Source organism: Vespa mandarinia, chromosome 5 (genome assembly GCF_050613455.1).
Source record: "Vespa mandarinia isolate Hongniang chromosome 5, ASM5061345v1, whole genome shotgun sequence".
Lineage (NCBI taxonomy): Eukaryota > Metazoa > Arthropoda > Insecta > Hymenoptera > Vespidae > Vespa > Vespa mandarinia.
In genome coordinates, this window is record NC_140814.1 from 5,418,597 (window position 1) to 5,440,800 (window position 22,204).

At 34.6% G+C, this 22,204-nt stretch overlaps 1 protein-coding gene across 2 annotated transcripts in view; it reads right to left on the reverse strand.

Annotated features, from left to right (window-relative positions):
• LOC118441898 (uncharacterized) overlaps nucleotides 1-21,391 on the reverse strand; it is a 55,376-nt gene extending 33,985 nt beyond the window's left edge. The window contains exon 1 of one of the 2 annotated variants that reach the window (XM_035866907.2): nucleotides 21,145-21,391. In XM_035866907.2, coding sequence (XP_035722800.1) covers nucleotides 21,145-21,235 — 91 coding nt within the window. In that variant the 5' untranslated portion in view covers nucleotides 21,236-21,391. Of the gene's footprint in view, nucleotides 1-3,964; nucleotides 4,093-21,144 lie in introns of those variants that run through there. The other variant, XM_035866910.2, reaches the window with a different exon arrangement.
• Nucleotides 21,392-22,204: the final 813 nt, after the last annotated feature.

Here is a 22,204-nt window from a genome sequence, read left to right on the forward strand (position 1 = left end):
CGCTACAAGAGCCGTAATTAATTCTCAGTTGATCATTGTTGAAGCAGCGATGATCTCGCTCAAGAAGCTATAGAAATGTGCTTCGGCAAACTGATCGATTTGCAATGGTGATAGATCGACGATAGATCTAGAAGCGTTTCTTCTATCACGATTACTTATACATGTAACGAATTTAGAATAGCAGTTCCAGAATATCACTTTCCTTCGTTACTTCGAAACATTATCGTCGATGAATTACCCACATCGTGAGCCGAGGCGTGGGTAGTGTTACGAATGCCCGCTGAAATATGACTGACAGAAAGTGTTGCCACGAAAGGAGCTCGCCGACTATACGAAACGGAAAGAGGACGATTAGAGACGTCATCTTTATTCGCAACACGTCCGATCGTTCGTTCACTTTGGATTTATCTAATTTGTTACTTATCACGGCGACACATTGTCTCTATTTCACGGTAGACGGTGATGGACGTTGTCTGTTTGTTTACTGACAGTTCTTAATTCGATCGACTCGAAGGCAAAAAAAAAAAAAAAAGAAAGAAAGAAAAAAAAAACAAAACAAAAAAAGAAAAAAGACGACGTTTTCACGAAAGAAACATGACAAACAAAAGGAACGGGCAAGTAAGTTCCACGTCTTATATATATTTCGTTAAACGAAGAAAAGAAGCCACGTTAGAAAGCGTTACACGGCTATGGTTCCGCGATCGTTCGGAAATCGTAAACCATGGTTCGATTTAATTAAGAATTTTACAAAAAAAAAAAAAAAAAAAAAAAAAAAAAAGAAAGAAAGAAAAAAAGAAAAAATGGAAGAAACAAAAAGTAACAAGAAAAAAATTTCGAACCGCGATCGATGTCTCAATCATGAATCGTGAACAACGAAGCATGAAAAAGATATTGTAATCGTTACTTTTGAAACATTTTCGTGCGACGTTTCAACCAACGATTTATCCGTACCGGTGATAATAATTTCATACAATATTTTTTTTTTTTTTTTAAGTCGTAAGAATCTTGAATGTTCCTATTAAAAAAGAAAAAAAAAAAAAAAGAAATAAAAAAGATAATAAAAAGGAATTCTCTTTTTTCTTTTTCTTTCTTTTTTTTCTTTGCTTTTTGTTAATTGAGAAATGTAAAAAGATTTCAAAAAAAAAAATATATATATATGTATACGCGATATGAAAAAATTGTCTAAAGGAAGATTAAGAGGAGAAAAAAAAAATAAAAAAAAAAAAAAAAAACGTAAAAATAAAAAAGAAAAACGACAAAAAATCAGATATATTTTCAATAATAAAATGTGACTCGCTGTTGAGCCTCGCGACATTTCTATCTTGAAGAAAGTAAAAGCACCGTTGTTGAGAGAGATTAAGAGAGCAGATAGCGTGGCATCGTAAAAAGATTTTTATGTCAGTCTTTACGCTCTGGCTTTCCAACGGGAGCGCGTGAAAAATAATTTTCTCGAGCGTACGAGAATGAAAGAGAAAGAGAGAGAGAGAGAGAGAGAGAGAGAGAGAGAGAGAGAGAGAGGGAGGGAGAGACCCCTTCGGACACCTTCGATTTGTTCAAAACGATACATAAGAAACATTTTTATTACTTACGGCCGAAATATTCGCCCTGTTCTACCTAGAACGAAGGTTTCACGCGACGACGCTCGTAACTAAGTACTAGCCTTAGCTATACTTATAATTACCATCACCATTGTTGTCCATCGACGATAATTTCGTAGTATGGCGTTACCGCAACGTTACGACAGTCTAACGCGCGGATAGACCAAAAGCAGGGCTTGCACTATGTATTACAGTCTATCATTAGACACCGAGTTAGTTCTTTAGCAAAGTACGATGTAATCGGCCTTCTTATACCACACGTTGGTTGCCTTATAATTGGACAGAAGGAATATTTAAAGTCTAATTGCGCATTGGGGATTTCGATTTCGAATATCTCGTATTAGATATATAGCTAGAAAGATAGATAGATAGATAGATAGATAGATAGATAGATAGATAGATAGATAGATAAATAGATAGATAAATAGATAGGTGATATAAATGAAATATTCCTTTGGGTTCTCTCACGATCTCAATCGTTCTCCACCCTGTCAACCATTTCTCTCTTTCTGTACGTAGTATAAAAATCAATTGTCCTTAATAAATCTCACGAGTTTGCATTAATTAAATCTATGAATGTGAATTTTTTTTCAATCGGCTTTTCGCTTCCTAAAGTTTTCCACGTGTACCTGTGTGTTGTTCTACACGCACGAATTCAGAAAGCGAATAATAAAATTATAGTTATGCAGTTAGCTTGAACGGAGTTTTATATCAAAGTGAAACTTCGTCGGAACTTTTCTCTCTCTCTCTCTCTCTCTCTCTCTCTCTCTCTCTCTCTCTCTCTCTCTCTCTCTCTCTCTCTCTCTCTCTCTCTCTAACTGTTTCAATGTCTATCTGTCTGTCTTTCTTTATATATATATATATATATACATGGTAATTGATGTAATTATCTTTGAGGCATTGGTACATATCTACATAAGTACTAACCAATCCTAAGAAATATCAACGACAAAGCTCTCTTTCCTTATGCACGTGCATAAAGAAACGTTAGATCTTTTTGACTTTAAGTTGATATTAATTAATGTCCAATAGTGTCTCATACATTCTATCGCGTCCATCATGACGATTTATGAGTCACCTACTTTTCATTACTATTAATAATACCATGATTCTATTCGAAAGGTATATACATACTATATCTACTTTTCAAAGTAGGAGGAATGAACTCAAGCAAGGTAAATAAACTTTATTTACGTGTATTTACGTATCCTGAATTACTAATTTTTCTTTAATCGTCTAGGATATTTCACGAAGGATAATGACCCCTTGAATTACTACTGAGATTGCACCAAATGAGATTTTCCTATTTCTTTCGTTTCTCCGGAGTAATCTCGAAATCTTCAAAAAAATTTCATTCAATTTCCTTTACCAATCTTTCCCCCGATTGACTTTATATTCTAATCACTTTTAATGACCACTTTCGAAAACTCGAAAAAGACGCAAACGAAGAACGAGAAGATCGATTTTATCGTCGTCATTCTCTAACATCTGCTTTCCGTGATCACTACGATGAGATTGGAGATACTCTAAAGGATAAGAAGAAGAAGAAGAAGAAGAAGAAGAAGAAGAAGAAGAAGAAGAAGAAGAAGAAGAAGAAGAAGAAGAAGAAGAAGAAGATGATGATGATGATGAAAGAAGAAATGGATGAAAAAGATGATGAAGAGAAGAACGATTGAAATATCTAATAGATATTTCTTGATTTCCATCTGTCTTTCATGCTTTTTCTGGGTACGAATAAGCAACGTAAAGTCGCACGTTCAAAACGTATCCTTTTTTTTTTTTCTATCTTCTTCTATAACCAATCTTTGAAATTGAAAGAAAAATATCGTGCTTCTTTTCGTGGCAATAACAACTAATAAGACGTTAGTTTCTCGCTTGATACCAATATGGCCGTTCTAACAGCAACAAGTGAATTTTACATCCGGGTAGGTATACCGGGAGCGTTTCTAGCGAACGTGGTAAACGCACGGTACTAAGAGGTAAACGCAAACTAACGGGAAATAAACTAATAACTGCAAGCGAAACTTCTATCTCTCTGTTTCATTCTTTCTCCCTCTCTCTCTCTCTCTCTCTGTCTCTCTCTGTCTGTCTGTCTCTCTATCTCTAATATTTTAACCGGACGTAAGAGATTCTTCCTATTAACCATAATAAATTTATTTCCTAAGAATAAAAATAATCGTAATATTAGCTATGGAAAGTCTTCTACGAATCAACTGTTACGCGATACGTACGGATTTCTCGCTATGAAAGAACTAAGTAGATAGGTAAGTACGTAAACATATACACACATATATATATATATATATATATATATATAAATATACGTATAACACGTACGAAGATTTCACCGAAGAGTCAGATCTTACCGTACAGATATAAACAATTTCTTTTTCTTTTTATTTTTCCCCTTTTTATCTTCGTTTCTTTCTCTTCTCCTCGAGTAAAGTCACAAACACTTTTACGCTATCCGATCGAGAAAGCGACTAATGGAATCTGACATGATACTATGAAATTTATATTTATATTGACGAATTTTTTTCGTACGAAGGTCGAAAAGAAAGGAGAGACGAAAGAAAAGAGAGAGATATATATATATATGTATATATATAGAGAGTAAGAGAGAGAAAGAGAAAGAGGAAATAAAAGGGAAGATGATTGGCTCTAAGAATTTTACGAGCGAATTATAACGTCGCGTTTCTGCTTCTGCGCGATCTCGTATATTCGCTCGAGACGATACACAACGTACCCGGAAATCGAACGCTTCGTATCTATTTCTTCTATCTACGGTGAAACCACATAAATACATATACGTTGTTACCGTCAGAGTGTAATTATTCTTCTTTAACGCGTAATAGATCGGAGTTAACATAAGAGAGAAATAACACAAGTGTATCCTTTTGGAACTTTTATCAGAAACTTTATTCGACTCGATCGAGAACTCATTGAAATTAATTTCGTTGGATTTCGTTGAAAAAAAGAAAAAAAGGAAAAAGGAAAAAGGAAAGAAAAAAGAAGAAACAAAAGAAAAAGAAAAAAACATTACGTAAGTATTTCTTCGTAACTACGACAACTGCGGACGAGCAAAATGAAATAATAATGAAATAACATAAGTACGATATATTTTATGGACTGCCAATCGTCTTATGGGTCTATAAAAATGGAAGGAGTCTTTCTTTCTTTCTTTCTGTCGTTGAGAAATTTGACGAATGAATAACATTTTTATTACGTACCAAAGACGGCGATACACCAAGAAACGATTTATGCGTTTGTCCAATCGAAAAATACAGACTATATACGTTGTGGCAGTTAAATGAAAATAAAGGAATGGTTGTTAAGATTTATCACCGAATTGCGTTAACAGGAATGAATCGCTCGATGTGATCTTTCTAGGCGGCAATTAAAAGCGAGTTTATCCGACCGTGTTACTAAGATCGGCGTGAAAAATTTATTTTTATACAGTTAATCCGTCTATCTTGATTTCTAAGGAAAATTTTTTTTTCTTTCTTTTCTCTCTTTTTTTTTTTTTTTTTTTTTTTTAAGTATAAACTTTGATATAACTATCACTTTTATTGAAAGTATTAATTAATGGCATATATATATATATTTTTTCTTTTTTCTTTTTTCTTTTTTCTTTTTTTTTTTTTTCTTTTTTAAATCAGTTAAAACAAATATAAATTTCTCATATTTCTCGAGCGTCCAATCCTTATTCGATTACGGCCTCTAATAATATCTTGCAATTTTACGTTTAATTCTACATACCTAGACGTCCAATGCGAAGATCATTAATCTAACGAGTCTTATGCAAACAGTAGGAACAGTACTATGGTCCAGCAGCGATATCCCTTCTCGGATTGAACGTAGATATATGTATGTTATGTGCACTCGCATTCCCGAACTATGACATGTTGTGAGCGATGTTAGACTACGTTCTTATACGTAAATCCATTTTGATGTAAACGCCACGGTCTCTTGTTTCAATTCGAAGGGTCTCATTAAGCTCTCCCCGTCTCTCTCTCTCTCTCTCTCTATCTCTCTTTTTCTTTTTACGTGTACGTGACCGCTCTAACGGAATTACACGTTAATTGATATTACGTATGGAAAGAGATCGTTCGAAATTAAAGATAAATTCCTTACTCATAGAGAAAATTATGATATCCTTTTTTTCTTCCTAGGATTACATTAATGCGTAAACTTTCAAGGCCTCTCGAGATCAAAGTGAAAGAATGAAGAGAAAAAAAAGGGGAGGGAAAAAGAAAAAAAGAAGTTAATATTGTGGTATCATTTTCGTACTGACCAATCATTATTTCTCTATCCTTCACGATCACGTGGCATACCACCAATCGATGGCACGTAAATAACATAAATGATAATTTATAAATTCCTTATATATTTCAGTCGTATCTGCAAAAGTTGTGAGATCGCCTTCTTTGAGAAAAATATCAATTGAAAATGAATTTTATTGAATTTCACTTAATCAATAGAGAAATTATGTTGGGATGAAATTAAATTAATATACGATAAAATCGTCGGTGTTGGTGTAATTTACGATCGTTGAATACGTTCCGTCGCGAACCCTTCACCGGGAACGTGGAGAAAAGCGCACGCGCTTACGCACACGCACCTCCGACGTGTCGCACGTGATCGATCGATCACGTGCCTCCGATCTGGGACGTTTGCTACCAATTGGAAAAAGGATTGGTGCCGGGTCTACCGTTCGTTCCTTCGTACCTTAGCTCGACCGGTGGGCGTTCTTTCCTCTTGTCGAGCACGAACGAACGTATCTATCCATCTATAAGCGTTGGACGTGCCGACGATTGCTGAAACTTCGTTCCGATACCGAAATGGTCCCTGACTCCCGAGTTTAGAACGCGAACGAAAAGAGAGAAAGAGAGAGAGAGAGAGAGAGAGAAAGAAGAAAAAAAGAAGGGAAAAAAAATGGGAAAAAAAAACTTGTCCTGCGAAGCACGAAGTCGCATTCGTTGAGAAATAAAACGCGGTTTACTCTTAAGAGATATGACGTTACATGGACGTAACTTTTTTTTTCTCTTGGACATTGTGTTTTCTTCTTTCTCTCTCTCTCTCTCTCTCTCCCTCCCTCTCTCTCTCTCCCTCTCTCTCTCTCTTTCTGCGTCGCTCTCTTTCGTTCTTTTTGGATTTTTTTTTATGGTTCTTTTTTTTTTCTCTCGAATAAAATACGACGCATTTGTTCGAACATAAGTAAGTACAAAAATGTACACATAGCGTGCGTTATGTACGTTCGGCTTTCTTTATCGTTCATATATATATATATATATATATAAAGAATTCAAAGATAGATATCCACGATCAGATTCGATGGGATCGATATCAAGCATTATTTGGTTCTTGAAAACCACCATGATGAATCATTCCACCGAACGTTAACGTGCCTTGCAAGAGAAAAGAGAGAGAGAGAGAGAGAGAAGCCCTGGTGAAATTCAATCGCTGACCAAACCGCGATCCATTGAAGAATTTGTGAAACGCGATCAAGGCTGTTCTTATCCGACGACGAAATTCAAAAGATGGAGAACTCGTTGAAAGCGAGTTAAGATTTTACGAGATAAATCGTTTGCGTTCGGTAACTCCTATAGGTGGCACAACAATTTATTTCTAAGTACGTAGTTTTACGATAGCCTTCGATTACAAACTCGCGAAACCTAACTACTACGCACGACTTTTTTTTTATCGATAGAAAAGACTGGTATATATCGATCCCATCGTATTTTGCTCGTTCAGGCGAACCTATCGTTGACTTTTATTCGTTAGAAAAAGTTCGATTGCCACTATTGCAATGTCCCCTCCCCTACCCCTCCCTCCCCCCACCCGAAATTACTTTCGAAAGAAATGTTATGAGTTTTGAAAATAGAGTGAAAGAAAGGGGGGGAAAAAAAAAAGGAAGAAAAAGAAAAAGGTCAACGCGATCACGGTGGAGAACTCTGGTTTATTTTTCTTTTCCCTTTTTATCCCTATTACATTCTCGTTCGTACAAACGCGATTAAATTTCTAACCGAGAATAATGGTCACGCGTCACTTTACCATTAGATCAGACTCTCCTCTTTAAGCGAAGAATTTATTCGTAAATTGATTAACGCGTATGAATTTTTAAATTTATATTGAGTTGTAATATAATCAAGCGCAACGAGAGTGCGAGAGGTTTGATTTACAAGTGTAATAACGTAAAGGCTGCTACTATTTAATAGACCGTCTTGTAAACAGTGTGTGCCTAACGGCGTCCGTGATTGTTAGTACATTATTGGTGTCACGCGTGAATGAACCTTAAACCATATACAAATCAATCAAAAAGGATCTAGAATTGCAAGAAAAATATTCGATGAAATATTATTTAAATAATATGTATGTATCTCGTAACGAATCAATTTGTTATACCTTGATATTAACTCGATATTAATTATCTCAATTATCGTTATTAAAAATAGACAAATATTTCGTTTAATATATCCTTTTAAATGAACCTTTACAATATAGCACTATTACATGATCGATTGCAAGACATAATAAAAGACCAAAAGATATATATATATATATATATGTGTGTGTGTGTGTGTGTGTGTGTGTGTCAGCGTATATATCGATTAAAGACTTTCGATATCTCGATCAGAGTTCAGATCATTGTCTTATCCAACGTGGGCTTTGATAAAGAACACTAAAATTCTTCCTTGAACAATACTGATTCTTTCTGATCTATCCGATCGGCGAGGATCGTCGAGCGTATCGATCGATAGTCGATCAAGCGAGGAGGGCTAGAGTTAAACCGTGAGTACATAAATCTAGTTAGATAGTTTTTACGATTCCCTCGAGGAGACAGGGAATTGTGAACAATGCAACGTGCATGACATTCCATAGGTTCGACTCAAGGACCCAGTTACTAAAGTACTTCTACGAGTATGGTTTATCTCTTTTAACGTAAATCTCTTCTTGGAAGAAAGAAAGAAAGAAAGAGAGAGAGAGAGAGAGAGAAAGAGAGAGAGAGAGAGAGAGAAAGAGAGAGAGAGAGAGAGAGAGAGAGAGAGAGAGAGAGAGAGAGATAGAGAAGTTCCTTCTTTCTCCCCAAAATCGGAGAATCTTTCAAATCTTTAAATCGGATGGAAAAAACGATGAATCGAGTAAGGGGTACAAATGCCGATCGTTAAGCAAAACACATCATGATGGTGGTATTATCCTACGAGCCAATTAAAGGTGCTTGAGAACGAGAATAAGCGTGCTCGACGTTCCTTCTTTTATATACATATATGTATATATATATATATATATATATATATATATATATATATATCTTTATTGAATCTTTCTTTCTTTCTCTCTTTCTCATGATCGAAAGAGTAGAAGGGTCTCGTAAAAAAAAAAAAAAAAAAAAAAAAAAAAAAAAAAAAAAAAAAATAGAAAAAAGTGAATAGTTAACAATAAAGAACAAAATAAAGGAAGAAAGAAGGAAATATGAAAAAGGAATATGAAAGAGAAAAGGTGGAAGGTGTTTAGATCGCGATGACTTTTACAAACGGTCATCGAACGAAACTCTACTAGTCACGAATAGTTTAACTCGAAGAAATATTCGATTCAAGGACTTGGTGAACTCGCGAGGGAACGTTTAAAGTTCACGACGCTCACGGAGAGTAAACTACGGCATTCGATGCAACAGCCCGAAGTGCTGTGCCATATTTTTTTTTTCTCTCTCTCTTTTTCTTTTTCTTTATCTTTTTCTTTTTTCCTTTTCTTCGTGTTAACACATGCCATGGAAGATCACTAACGGTGAAGAGGCATACGATATTCCTCTCTCTCTCTCTCTCTCTCTCTCTTTCTCTCTCTCTCTGTTTTCTCTTTGGTATAGAGCATGGATTTGCGTTCTAACGTTCGTTAACAGTCATCGCGCGACTTTGTTATCTCGGGATTGCTGCCAATTAGCTGCTTAAATGTTGAGAAGGGATTACGCGGGTCACGAATCATGTCACGTGAGTTTTAATGATATTTTTCTTCTTCGTCTTCGTCTTCGTCTTCGTCTTTGTCTTTTTGTACGAGTTAACGACCACTGTCTTAAAATCGTCCCCATTTTATTCTTATTAATTAATAGCCAGAAGAATGATGAGTTCACTTGACGACATAATTAAGACGACGTTACGGTCTACTTCGGTAGAACTAACGAGCTAGAAGATTATAATCCATTTCTTTTCTCTTTTTTTTTCCTCCTCTCTTTCTCTCTCTCTCTCTCTCTCTCTCTCTCTCTCTCTAGCTCAATTTTTTTTTCTCTTCTCCTTACGTCGATACTCTCCAAGAAGCTTATCCGCGTTGATCGTTTTGCAAGCCGTTATAAATCCTCGATGATACTTTATTGCGCGACGGGCTCTCTCTAGACACACTTGAAACCGGAGCCTATATCCTTCGTATAATTACAAGAGAGTACTATGTGTAGCAATGTTTGTTGGACTTGCTCAACTCGTCGCGTAAGTTTCCCCGCTGATCTTCGTGCGATTTCTACGGTGCGACTTATTCTTCGATTCTTTTATTTTTATTTTTATTTTTATTTTTCTTTTTCTTTTTTTTTTTCGTTTATTTTATTATATCTCCTCCTACGATATTTCCCGCGTTTTGTGATACTTTTATAATAATGACACGTACAAAAAAGGAGAAAAGAAATCAAAAAACAAGAAAAAAAAACAAAAAAAAAAAAAAACAAAAAAAGAAAAAAAACAAAAAGAAAAAGGAAAGAAAGATAAAAAAAAAAAAAAAAGAACAAAACGCTCGTAGCAACGAGCCAAAGTAATTATACATGTAATCGTTAAGTTGGAAAACACGTATCATGGTTTAAGAAAGTGCCAATTCATAGCGATAATAACGAAGAAAATAATGAAAAGTTTGCGTTCTATCGATCGAAAGATAAAATCGATGAAAGAAATGAGAGAGGGGGCGGAGAGGGGGGTGGTGGGGGTGGGGAAGAATGAACTTTTAGAAAAGCGTACAAATCTGGTACGGTCGAACGCATTCGAAGCACCTTGTGTTCGAATTTACGATCGATCAATACCACGAGAGCGAATAAAAGCGTGCCCACGGTGGCAAACGCGCGTGGAACGTTCTCCGTGTATGTAATAAATAAGCTAAGGAAGGGTAAAAATACGATGGAGCCGTGAGCGCGACGCCGCTTTAACTGTGTGCTTGCGAAAGAACGATTTTAGTTTTTCCTTCTGAAACAACGGACGCTTTTTTTTTTCTTATCGGCGCTTTATTGTACACCGCGAGAAGAAAAAAAAGAAAAATATATATATATATATATATATATATATATATATATATATATATATATAGGATGTGTCGTAATACACGAGCATAACTTCGAGGGTGGATTGGACGTAATAAGGGAAAGAGAAAAAAAAATGTAAATATTAAAATGTTTCTTCGAATCTGATGAATCTTTTCCTTTTTCCTATTTTTTTTATTTCTTCTTTTTTTTCCCCCTAAATTACGAACAAACTCTATAACTTTGATGGAATATGCACGTGGAATATCCTTATAATTTTTTGATTACAAAGTTGATATCTTATATATACATATATATTTATACACATGTGTATATATATATATATGTATATGTATATACATGTAAGTACGTAAGTAAAATTTACGATCGTTCTGATTCGATATCATACACATGTATCTATTAGCGGTGCGCACACACGTACGTAAATACGTTTAATCGTTTACGCTTCATTTACTAATAAATACTATGCTCTCAAGTCGAAAGGTTATAGGCGGCACTGTCAAGAATTCCTCTAATAAATTTTCAACGTTATAGATTTTCTCGTGGATGTTACCGATCTGAAGAACGTTATGTTCACATGAAACATTCGTGTCATCGTGTCAGGATATTGCTCTTTTAAAAAGATAATTTATATCATCGTATTTACCAACATAGGCGGTGGAAATAACAATTGCGAGGGATCGCTATAACGAGATTCTTTCAATTACTACGAGTGAATGAACGTACGTGATACTACTTGTGAATCATCGATTTTCTATTTACATAAAGAATTTTCTTTTTTTTTTTTTTACACGCGAAATATACGAACGAATTACAGCGAAATCTAAATTAAAATAATTTATTGATACGCTACGAGAATATTTTAACGATACGTTTGTTTTTATACATAAAAAAGTAACATCGTCCCTTAATTCATGAAATTCTGCAAACGTATCGATGTTTCTATAAAAACGAAAGAGAAAGAGAGAGAGAGAGAGAGAGAGAGAGAGAGAGAGAGAGAGAGAGAGAGAGAAAATGACACTATAAATTGGCGATATCTATAGGTCTTTTACTTTCTAAGAACCTTCAAATGATTTAAGACGTATTTCGAACTATGATCGCAATAAAATGTCTTACTAACATACATAATATACTTACATATATATTTACGTACACATGTTGTATATAAACGATCGCATTTCATACAACGCGACATACACACAAAATTACCTTTATGTAAATAAAAACTATCGCTGTTTATTCCCTTCCTCAAAAACGATCATCCATTAAACTCTCATACCTGAAAAGATTTGTAAATTTACGATGTGCATGACCTTGTCTTGTTATCCCAAAAAAAAAAAAAAAAAAAAAAAAAACTAAACAAAGAGAGAGAGAAAGAAAGGAAACTATACGATCAAAACAACTTTGACTTTATTGGGAGAAACTATTCGTTTAGATTCGTCAGAAAGTCTTCGGTAGAGTCGAGGAGTACACGGAGGTATGTATACGGAGAAATATTTTTACGGTTTCGTGAACACAAAACGTTAAAACGTAAAAATAATTCTTTCTCTTGTCGTAAGATCTATAAGTTAATCGATATAAATAAAGAAAGAGAAAGAGAGAGAGAGAGAGAGAGAGGGTCCTTCATGTTTCTTTTTCTTTTTCTTTTCTTTCTTTTAATCCAAAAACTATGACCGAGTTTCTTCATATTGTTAAATCATTTTTCATGTCTTTCACGTGGGACACTCTCGCCTCTCACATATTTTCCTTTTCCTCTCACCATCGAAATGCGCGACGCCTTTAGAACGAACAAAAAGCAATGTTATACCACCGCCGCTCGATCGCTTCGAACATTCTTCTTTTCTCTTTTTCTCTTTCCTTATATCCGTTACGAGTTAATTGAGAAATAAGAAACGATTTTCCAACACTTAAATGGTATTACTTACTTACGTACGTAACTTACGTACTTACGTACATACGTTTGCCGATGTTCGTTGTTGACCTAGAAAATAATTCGTTCTTTACGAAAAACAACGAAAGAAAAGAAAAAGAAATCTATCACAAAGTGATTGTCGTTTATGCCTTTCGATGATAACAATTAATCTCAATAGTTGGAAACAGTCGTCAAAGAAACCTGACTATACCAGACTATAACCTGACTATACCTGACTATATCAAGTAGTAATACTAATTAAACGAGTCGGAGAATCGACTACGAATAACGATCGTAACTGTCGTGAAACGAAGCACGATTTGTCACTCTTATTAGCTTTCAAAGTCGATAAAAATATTCCCGCTTGAACGTTCGTTATTGAAATCGAACTTATTTTATGGGAAAGGCTTGGTTACGATCAATCGACGATTTATTTGCGGTTGATTTTATAGAGGAACGCGTAACCAGGGCGCAATTTTTATCTGAAATTAATTAATATTCATTAGGCAAACGCGATGAATTGTTGAGAACAATGATTCTCCTTAAAACATAATTGATATTAAAATACTGAAAGCGACCGTGGAAAATCCAAGGATTAAAATTTAATCGTATTCATGATAATTACAATTTTTCCTAATAGACCTTTTCAATTCATAGATTAATTAAAATCTAAACGCTAGTAATTAAATATATCTAATCGACGAATTAGACGAATGGTGCGTTGCGTATAAAAAAAAAAAAAGAGAGAAAAAAAAAGAGAGAAAAAAAAAAGAAAAAACAGAAAAAAATCGTTTCTATCGTAAAATGTATTCCTCGCGTATCCGACGTCATAATCTTCCCCTACCCCTCAAAAAAAAAGATAAAAAAAAAAAAAGAAAAAACAAAAAGAAACATTTAGACGTTTATAGTCGCTCGTTAATTTTCATTAAAGACCAATATAATTACTTGCCTCGTAAAATCATTTCATTTTAACATTCTAACGTAAAAGAAATTACGGGTCGAACGATAAGTCACCTAGCACAATTTATCCGATTTAAATCGAATGAACGAACATAAAAAAAAAAAAAAAAAAAAAACATTTACACTTTTTACCAATTTTATCATTGATTTCGTATCTTAAAATTTCCTCTTAAAGTTTGTTATTTTCGTAACTCGATTCATCGAAGCTGTTGAATGCTCGCCCACGATCATCAGATTATAAATTTGGTAAATTATCACCATTCGCGTTCTTTATCCATTCACAATGGAATGCCGTCTTACAAGATGTCCAGGAGAAAGATAGAGAAAGAAAGAGAGAGAGAGAGAGAGAGAGAGAGAGAGAGAGAGAGAGAGAGAGAAAGAAAAAAAGAAAGAAAATCCTTTTGTCGTGTCGAAAGTGAGAGAGAGAGAGAGAGAGAGAGAGAGAGAGAGAGAGAGAGAAAGAGAAAGACCGTGGGTGCGAATTTTTCGAATGCTCAACAGCTTACTCATTGTCGTCTTCACCTCTTTGTTCAGGTTGAACATGATAGTATCCTTGCATTCAAGGATGACTGGAACATCGAACTTAAATATTACGAAAACTCACGATACATTCACCCCTCCCCCCTCCCCCCGCTCTCTCTCTCTCTCTCTCTATTTACGTTCGAAAATGATTTAAAAGGAGAGCGTTTCGATCGTATCAGTTTAACACATATTTCAGTAATTTCCGCTCATATAATCGGATCAACGTCTAACCTGATCGATTAAGAGACAAGAAAGAGTTAGTAATGTAAGGGGAGAAAAGTTTATGTGTATCGGGAAGTTCGTTCATCGGTGAACGCGTGTTGTCTTATATGAAGAAGACGAACAAGGAATGATCCCACGTAATCTCTCAATTTCACTCTGATCGCGCGAGGTGAACGACGTTTCTTTTTTTTTTTTTTTCTTTCACTTACTCTTCCCCTTCCCCCCATCTCTCTCTCTCTCTCTCTCTCGTTCACTCTTTTTTTTTCCTTTCTTTCTCATATCATGTCTCACGAAGCGACTAATGCGTTCTCATCGGCGAAAATGGTTAAACTGTTTTAGAAAACTCGTCGTTGAAATCGACGTAACATAATGCTAACGAATATAGGTATATAATTAAAATTAGACCAGTTTATATATCCCGAGAGAATTAAAAATGACATATTTATTATTTTTCTCTTTTCATCTGTCTGTCTGTCTGTCTGTCTGTCTGTCTGTTTTTTTGTCCATCTATCTTTCTCTTTCTTTCTATATCACCTTTCTTTTTTTTTCTTTTTCTCTTAGTGAAATAAATCAATTGTCGTTTCGACAGAGAGAAAGAGAAAGAGAAAAAGAGAGAGAGAGAGAGAGAGAGAGAGAGAGACAGAGAGAGCGCAAACGAAAGAAAGATCAACTCGGAAATAGTGCTCGAACTCTTACTGCTTTTAGACGATCGACAGGGAATAAGACCGCATTCCGTTCGTTGAACGGCCCAACGTCGGCTTTTCTCTAAGCGCTCAATAAAAGTAATTACTTATTAGGCGCGGTGTAAAGGCCGACCTAGAAAACGGACTTGCTCGGTTTGTATCTTATAATGTACTTGGCCGACACTTTGAACCACGTACATACACTTCCTAATATCTTTAACTTGTTTTTCTTATATTCAAATATCATATACAAGTAATATATGAGAAGGGAAGAGAGAGAGAGAGAGAGAGAGAGAGAGAGAGAATGAAGAAAGAAGTGTATGAAGAAAAGAATCTCGTTTGAATTTTCTTGACAACTCTGGCAAAAAAAGAAAAAAGAAAGAAAAAGAAAACATACATTTGTGCGTAATCTCAATGCTTAATTTTGCAATTAATCATTAATCCCATTTGGCGCTACTATATTTGTCATATAATTCTATATACCTTATAAGAATATATAATAAATATTGCCGTATAGACAAATATATCTATATTGCATTAATCATGGTCATGCTTCATAGCATGAAGATTTACAAATACCTATCTATCTATCCATCTACCAAGCTACTTAACTACCAATCTATCTACTTATCTACCTAGCTACCTAACTACCTATGTAAAAAGAAAAAAAAGAAGAAAAATTAAAAAAAAGAAAAAAAAAAAAAGGTAGAAAAAAAAAGCAAAAAAAGAAAAAGGTAAGAAATCTTTTGCGGCTAGTCGGAAAAGGAAGGAAACACTTAGCGTTCCGCGGTTAACCCGTCGCGACGCTATCGCCTTCCCTTTCGAGCTATAATACACCAGCAGTAAAGGCCGGTGTGCCTTGCGTGAGCACGTGACCACGTTGCACCGTACGTCACGTGCATAGAACGGTGCACCGGCCGCCACGCTCTCGAGCACGTGAATTCTGTATAATGGTGCACGAGGGAGAACACGATTTTATGGCGCGAATCGAGCTCACCAATACGACGACAAATATCTATATACGTATGGTATATATCGGATCATTTACAAACATTCACGAGCGTTCTCACCTCGTGGCTTGTCGTTCAGTTTTCGCCCGAAAGCGCGATCGAGAACTACCGGACAGTAGGAAAACTGTCGGAGATCGACGTTGATCGAAAGTCAGAAGCCGCTAGAAATCTAAGGCACGTTCGTTGAAACGTGAAAGAAAAAAAAAAAAAAAAAAAGAAAAAAAAAAGAAAGAAAAAAAGAAAGAAAAAAAAGAAAGAAAGAGAAAGAGAGAGAAAAGATAGCTCGATGTCCTACATACGTCCATTGGATTTCTATTAGACTCCCGAGGGTAGAACACAAACACGTGGATTACGTGTGGATGCATGATAGATCATGCAATATATCAGTTATATCCTAACAATCCGTAATATTACCAAAACGAAAATCATTAGTAGAGAGTCCATTGCTAAACGTTCATTTAATTATACTTAAAAATGTTCCACTCGAATCGCCATTTCTTATTCGCGAATTTCAACTTAATAGGTATTCCATTCTCGTGATATTACGGATATACGAGGATTAACCTAACGTTCGCAATAATATGCGTGGGTATATATATATATATATATATATATATATGTATGTGTGTAACACAGCTTTCAACTTGGGGAAGCATTTTTCTTTTTAACGAGAAAATACGAGCGTAGATTTTTAAAATATTGCTATAGGTATTATTGTTACGTTGACAGGATATAATACGCCTTGTGTGTTTTCTCTTTTCTTTCTTTCTTTCTTTTTGTTTTTTTTTTCCTTTTCTTTTCTTTTTTTTTTTTTTTTTTTTTTTTTTCTTTATAAAAAAAAAGAGTCTCTGAGGAAAGAAAGAGTGTTGCCTTTGGCGATATATGGAGAGATACTGGCTAATGTATGGTTCATAATTGGTAGTAAAGAATGTTTCTATTTATGAAAAGAATCGAAAAAGTTTGTTACTGGACGTGTGTCGTTTCACCCCCATCCTCTTTCTTTCTTTATTTCTCTTTCTCTCTCTCTTTCTCTATCTATCCATCTATTTATCCATCTATTTATCTATCTCTCTTAATCTCTATCGAATCTCGAAATTACAAGATATATCAGTGTACAAAACGTGATACGATTTAAAGACCCGACGATTGTTAATTGCTCGACTCTAAGCTGGATTCGAATCTCTAGGGGTTATTCTCTGCTCTTATAATGTCGCGCTTTCCTGCGATTAACCATACGCCCTGTGGACTCTAATAACACTTTGGAAGTTCGAACTGTCGCTCGAATGTTGACGTTTAAATCAACATGATTCCCACGACGATCGCATTAGAGATAATATTTATCATTTCTTTTCATTTTTTTTTTCTTTTTCTTTTTTTACTCACAGCATAGGAAAACAACGTGTTGCCATGAAAATCAATGCAGGAAGATCGAACTCGATCTCGTTTCTCTATATCGTTGGATTTCGTTTTACCGTAAAAACAATGAGCCAGATTAATTAACGAGAATTTCCGTGAATTCCTGTATCGACGTATAATAAAACAAGGTGGGCACGAAAAACCACGGAAATTTTATCGTACGATCGGTAAGTACTGAAACCGGCTAATAAATATCGAATTAATATATGATCCTTCTAATATTTATTCTGTATGGATTTACGGGTCTCGTTATGAACGACGAGAAAATATGAATCGACATTTTTAATCGGAATCTTTCGTGAAAATTGCATTATCGTATAATTAATTTAAACTTTAGCTATTCCGATTGAATTCTCCATCGTTAATGGATAAAGATAAATTTCTGATATTTCGTATTATATATATATATATAAAAAAATCCGATCAGCATCAAATCGACATCGATAAAATTATGAAATAAATGGATATGTATTATGGACGAATGTCGTAAAACTGAACTTCACGCCCCCATAATCATCTAAGTCGCCGTGTAAAACCAGTTAATTAGAGATCACGTGCGAGGACAAGGAAAAGAATCAGTGTCAATGACGGGAAGTATAGTTGGTGCAATGTAAGTACGACAATCTTTTCTACGTTATAACGTGGAAAACAGATATCGCTATAATATAAACCTTTGCTATTATTCCTATGTGTCACTTCTAACACGCTTTCTCCAAAGTGATGATCGACGAGTCAACAATCGTATATATGTGAATATGAGAGAGAGAGACAGAGAGAGAGAGAGAGAGAGAGAGAGAGAGAGAGTGTATGTGTGTGAGTGTGTATCATTTTTTTATGACCCAATCTATGCTCGGTCAATGTCAATGTCATATATATCTTGGCTATCTAATAATACGTATTATTATAATAATAATCATAAATGAACTTGACAAGATAAAAATACTTAATTATTTTTACGAGGACTGCGATGATTTATGTGTAAATATATATATATATATATATATATATATAAAAAATAATTTGAATATCAACATTTTATAATACAACAAATTACGAACACAATATATGTTTTTTCTATGTAAAAAAAAAAAAAAAAAGAAGATTTTACCCGTATAAACGAGTTTGCCGTGGCCTTCATGGACCACATCACGGATATATAGCAACTAAAGAAGACGAGCTTCGTCGATAATTGACAAGACGATAGTCGCGTGATTTCAGACGGTCGGCCGAGTCCACAAGCACGTGACGTTTCCTTCGATGGTATTAATCCGTTCGAGGAAAAGGTTTAACAACGTACTATCTATTTCTCTCTCTCTCTCTCTCTCTATCTATCTATCTCTCTCTCTCTCTCTCTCTCTCTCTCTCTCTCTCTCTCTCTCTCTCTCTCTCTCTCTCTCTCTCTCTCTCTCTCTCTCTCTCTCTCTCTCTCTCTCTCTCTCTCTCTCTCTCTCTCTCTCTCTCTCTCTCTCTCTCTCTCTCTCTCTCTCGTTTGTAGCTCTCTCCGATCCTTCGCGCATATCGCGACCTTAAAGGTGGCACGTGCAAAAGCACGTGTATTCTCATGCCACACGTGATTCCAGTGCTCTCTCTCGTCAAAGAAATTAAACTATTATTATTATTATTATTATTATTATTATTATTATTATTATTATTATTATTATTATTATTATTATTATGATTTTCTCTTTTATTGCTCCATATCATCGTCGTCAAGTCAATTATTCGCACCTCCTTTAACGCAGATATCCCATCGGTCGACATTTCTTTTGCGATTGTAGGAGGAAGATTGTTCGTGTGCATATGCATGTGCAAACTCACGAGTTTCCTTCGACTATCATCTTGCACGTTCACGTGCTGCGCTCGAAAGACCTTCACATTTCTCCGCGATCACGATGGTTCCATTATCTTCCTTTGAGAAAGTACGGTCGAGTTGAATAGCAAATACAAATAGTGAAATGTGAACGTGTGAAAGTATTTCTAATAATACAAGATGAAATATAATAATCAATTCATTATTATATTCTTTTATTAAAATGTTGTAATATTATCAACAAACTTAATTAATTAATTAATTAATATCGTAAATAAATTTCGTAAATAATATCGTAAAAAAAAATATATATATATATATATATATATATATATATATATGCGTACGTTTTATTTATATATATATATAAAAAGAGAGAGAGAGAGAGAAAGAGATAGGATCCATTGAGGAAATCTTTTGCAAACGTATGTCTTCGATGAGTCTATCAATGTTAAAGTTATCAATCGATAATAAAAGTGCAATTCTGTAACTCCTTAAGAAATTTTTAAATCTTTCTCGTCGATTAACGGTGCAATCGATGCAATTAGTGATACTGTACCAAGATGGATTCCTCATTATCGTGAATTACCGACGATCAATGATATACTATTTCTAAACTATCCTAGAAGAAATTCTTTCCTTTCGACGTTCGTTCGCGATTCGATATCAGTCGTGTACGTATACGGAGAAATGTTAGCTGTAATATTGCGTTAATAAATTGATGTTGCAAGAAAGATTTTAAGACGAAGGGAAAAAAAAAGGAGAAAGAAAAGAAAAAGGAACTCAGCACTCATACACACACACACACACACACACACACACACACACATTTAAGTTTTTCAATCTCGATCTTTGAGAACGTAAGGAACTTTCGCTGATTATTCATTAACCAACGTGAAATGAAAGATTCGAAAGGTGTGGCTATAAGGAAAGTGCACCTTAGTTTCATCAATTCCCAAGATTGCAAAGATCATAGGGAGAGTTTAAAACATTATTATCTACGGGACATGGTGGAGAATTAAAGAAGTTTTAAATACTGACACGTTTCATGAAGGAGAAGGTAACTTACATTCTCCGTGATTAACTGAGATTAGTTATCCTACAAAAGGAAACGTTCTACTTTCGTTAAAATTATACCATGTGAAAGAAAATATTAATTTGAGATAAAGAAAAAGTAAAATTTCTTTTTCGTAACTTTTATATTATCACATATGAAATCATTGCGATTAATAAAAAGATGATGCACCGACGAGGATTTATCGTAAATAGATTTTTTTTTAATTGACAAATCGTAAATCTCATAGAAAATCTCATAGTTCGACTTCGGAACTAATAGGAACACGTTGTGTAAGTTGTAGCCGTGAACTTTAAGTCATCGACAGTTAAATATGACTTAAGATCGACAATGGTAAACGTCGATACTGCGTATTTTCATTGATTGGGCAAAATCGCAAATAATGAATAATAAAATTTATATTATAAAATGTCATTTAATGTGATTATTGATCGATAAATAAAAATAAATTATACTCGTTAGAAGATTGAAATTTCTTTCTCACAATAATCAATTATTAATAATTAAAAGTAGCGAAATAATTTTGTAATAAATGGACATATAAAAAAAAAAAGAAAAAAATTTGAAAAAAAAAAGAAGAATAACGTGAAAAGAATGATCTCAAAAATGTTTCTTTTTAAATTACAAATTACGATCTATCGATCGCCTACCTGGCATAAGTCTCTCTTGTGGAGGATATCCCAATACTTCTGTCCCAAGGATCACAGCAACGAGCAAAGTCCTCGAAAGGATAGTCTTCATGATGACAACACCTGATCCTAAGCTAGCCTAATCACAAAAAATCGCGGATACGAATAATGACACGAAAGCAGCACGTACGATATTTTCTACGATATTATAATTTTTATTTATTTTAGATATTTCTATTTCTCTCTCTCTCTCTCTCTCTCTCTCTCTCTCTCTCTCTCTCTCTTTTCTTTTCTTTTCCTTTTTTCTTTTTTTCTTTTTTTTTCCTTTTTTTTTCTTTTTTTTTTCTCTTTTTTTTTTCTTTTTTCCTATTTCGTTCGCGTTCCTTTAAAAAATCACCGATTTTATTCCCGATTTAATTAAAATTATGTACGATTGTTGTGTTAATCTAAAGTACGCCTCGTGTAATACACCATGGCAGAGCTCCTGTCGCTGTCGGACTGTGCGGTTGTCTGGAGGGCCGACTGGCGCTTTCACCGGTTTTATACGGCGCGCAGGAAAGCACTTCTTCTGGAAGGGGGATTCCATAGAGGTACGAGCATCGCGAAGCCCACCATCGCGTATTATATTACAACTTCTCCATTATCTATTGTCATTGTCGTTAAGAAATTTCCGACGTTCTTCGTTCTAATCACGTTTCTGAACGATTCTTAAAAAAAATTTTTACTCTTAAAAAAAAAAAAAAAGAAAAAAAAAAAAAAAAAAAAAAAAAGACAGAAAAAGAAGGAAGAAAAAGCAAGCAGAAGGATTGATTTGCATTTTGAATAAAATAAAAAAAAAAAAAAAAAAAAAAGAAAAGAAAAAAACGCGCGCAAAAAAAACATATTATCGTAAAGATGAATGAACGTTTGAAAATAATAATTCTCATGGAATATATTATATTTTCAACGAAGAACAAGCTTCATTTCGCTTGGATTTCACGGAAGACGTTGAAATAACTTTCTATAATGGCTTTATACAATAGAGTTTTAGTTCAATAATAATGGGACTACGTTTATCTCGAGACTTAAGGATGGGGCCCCC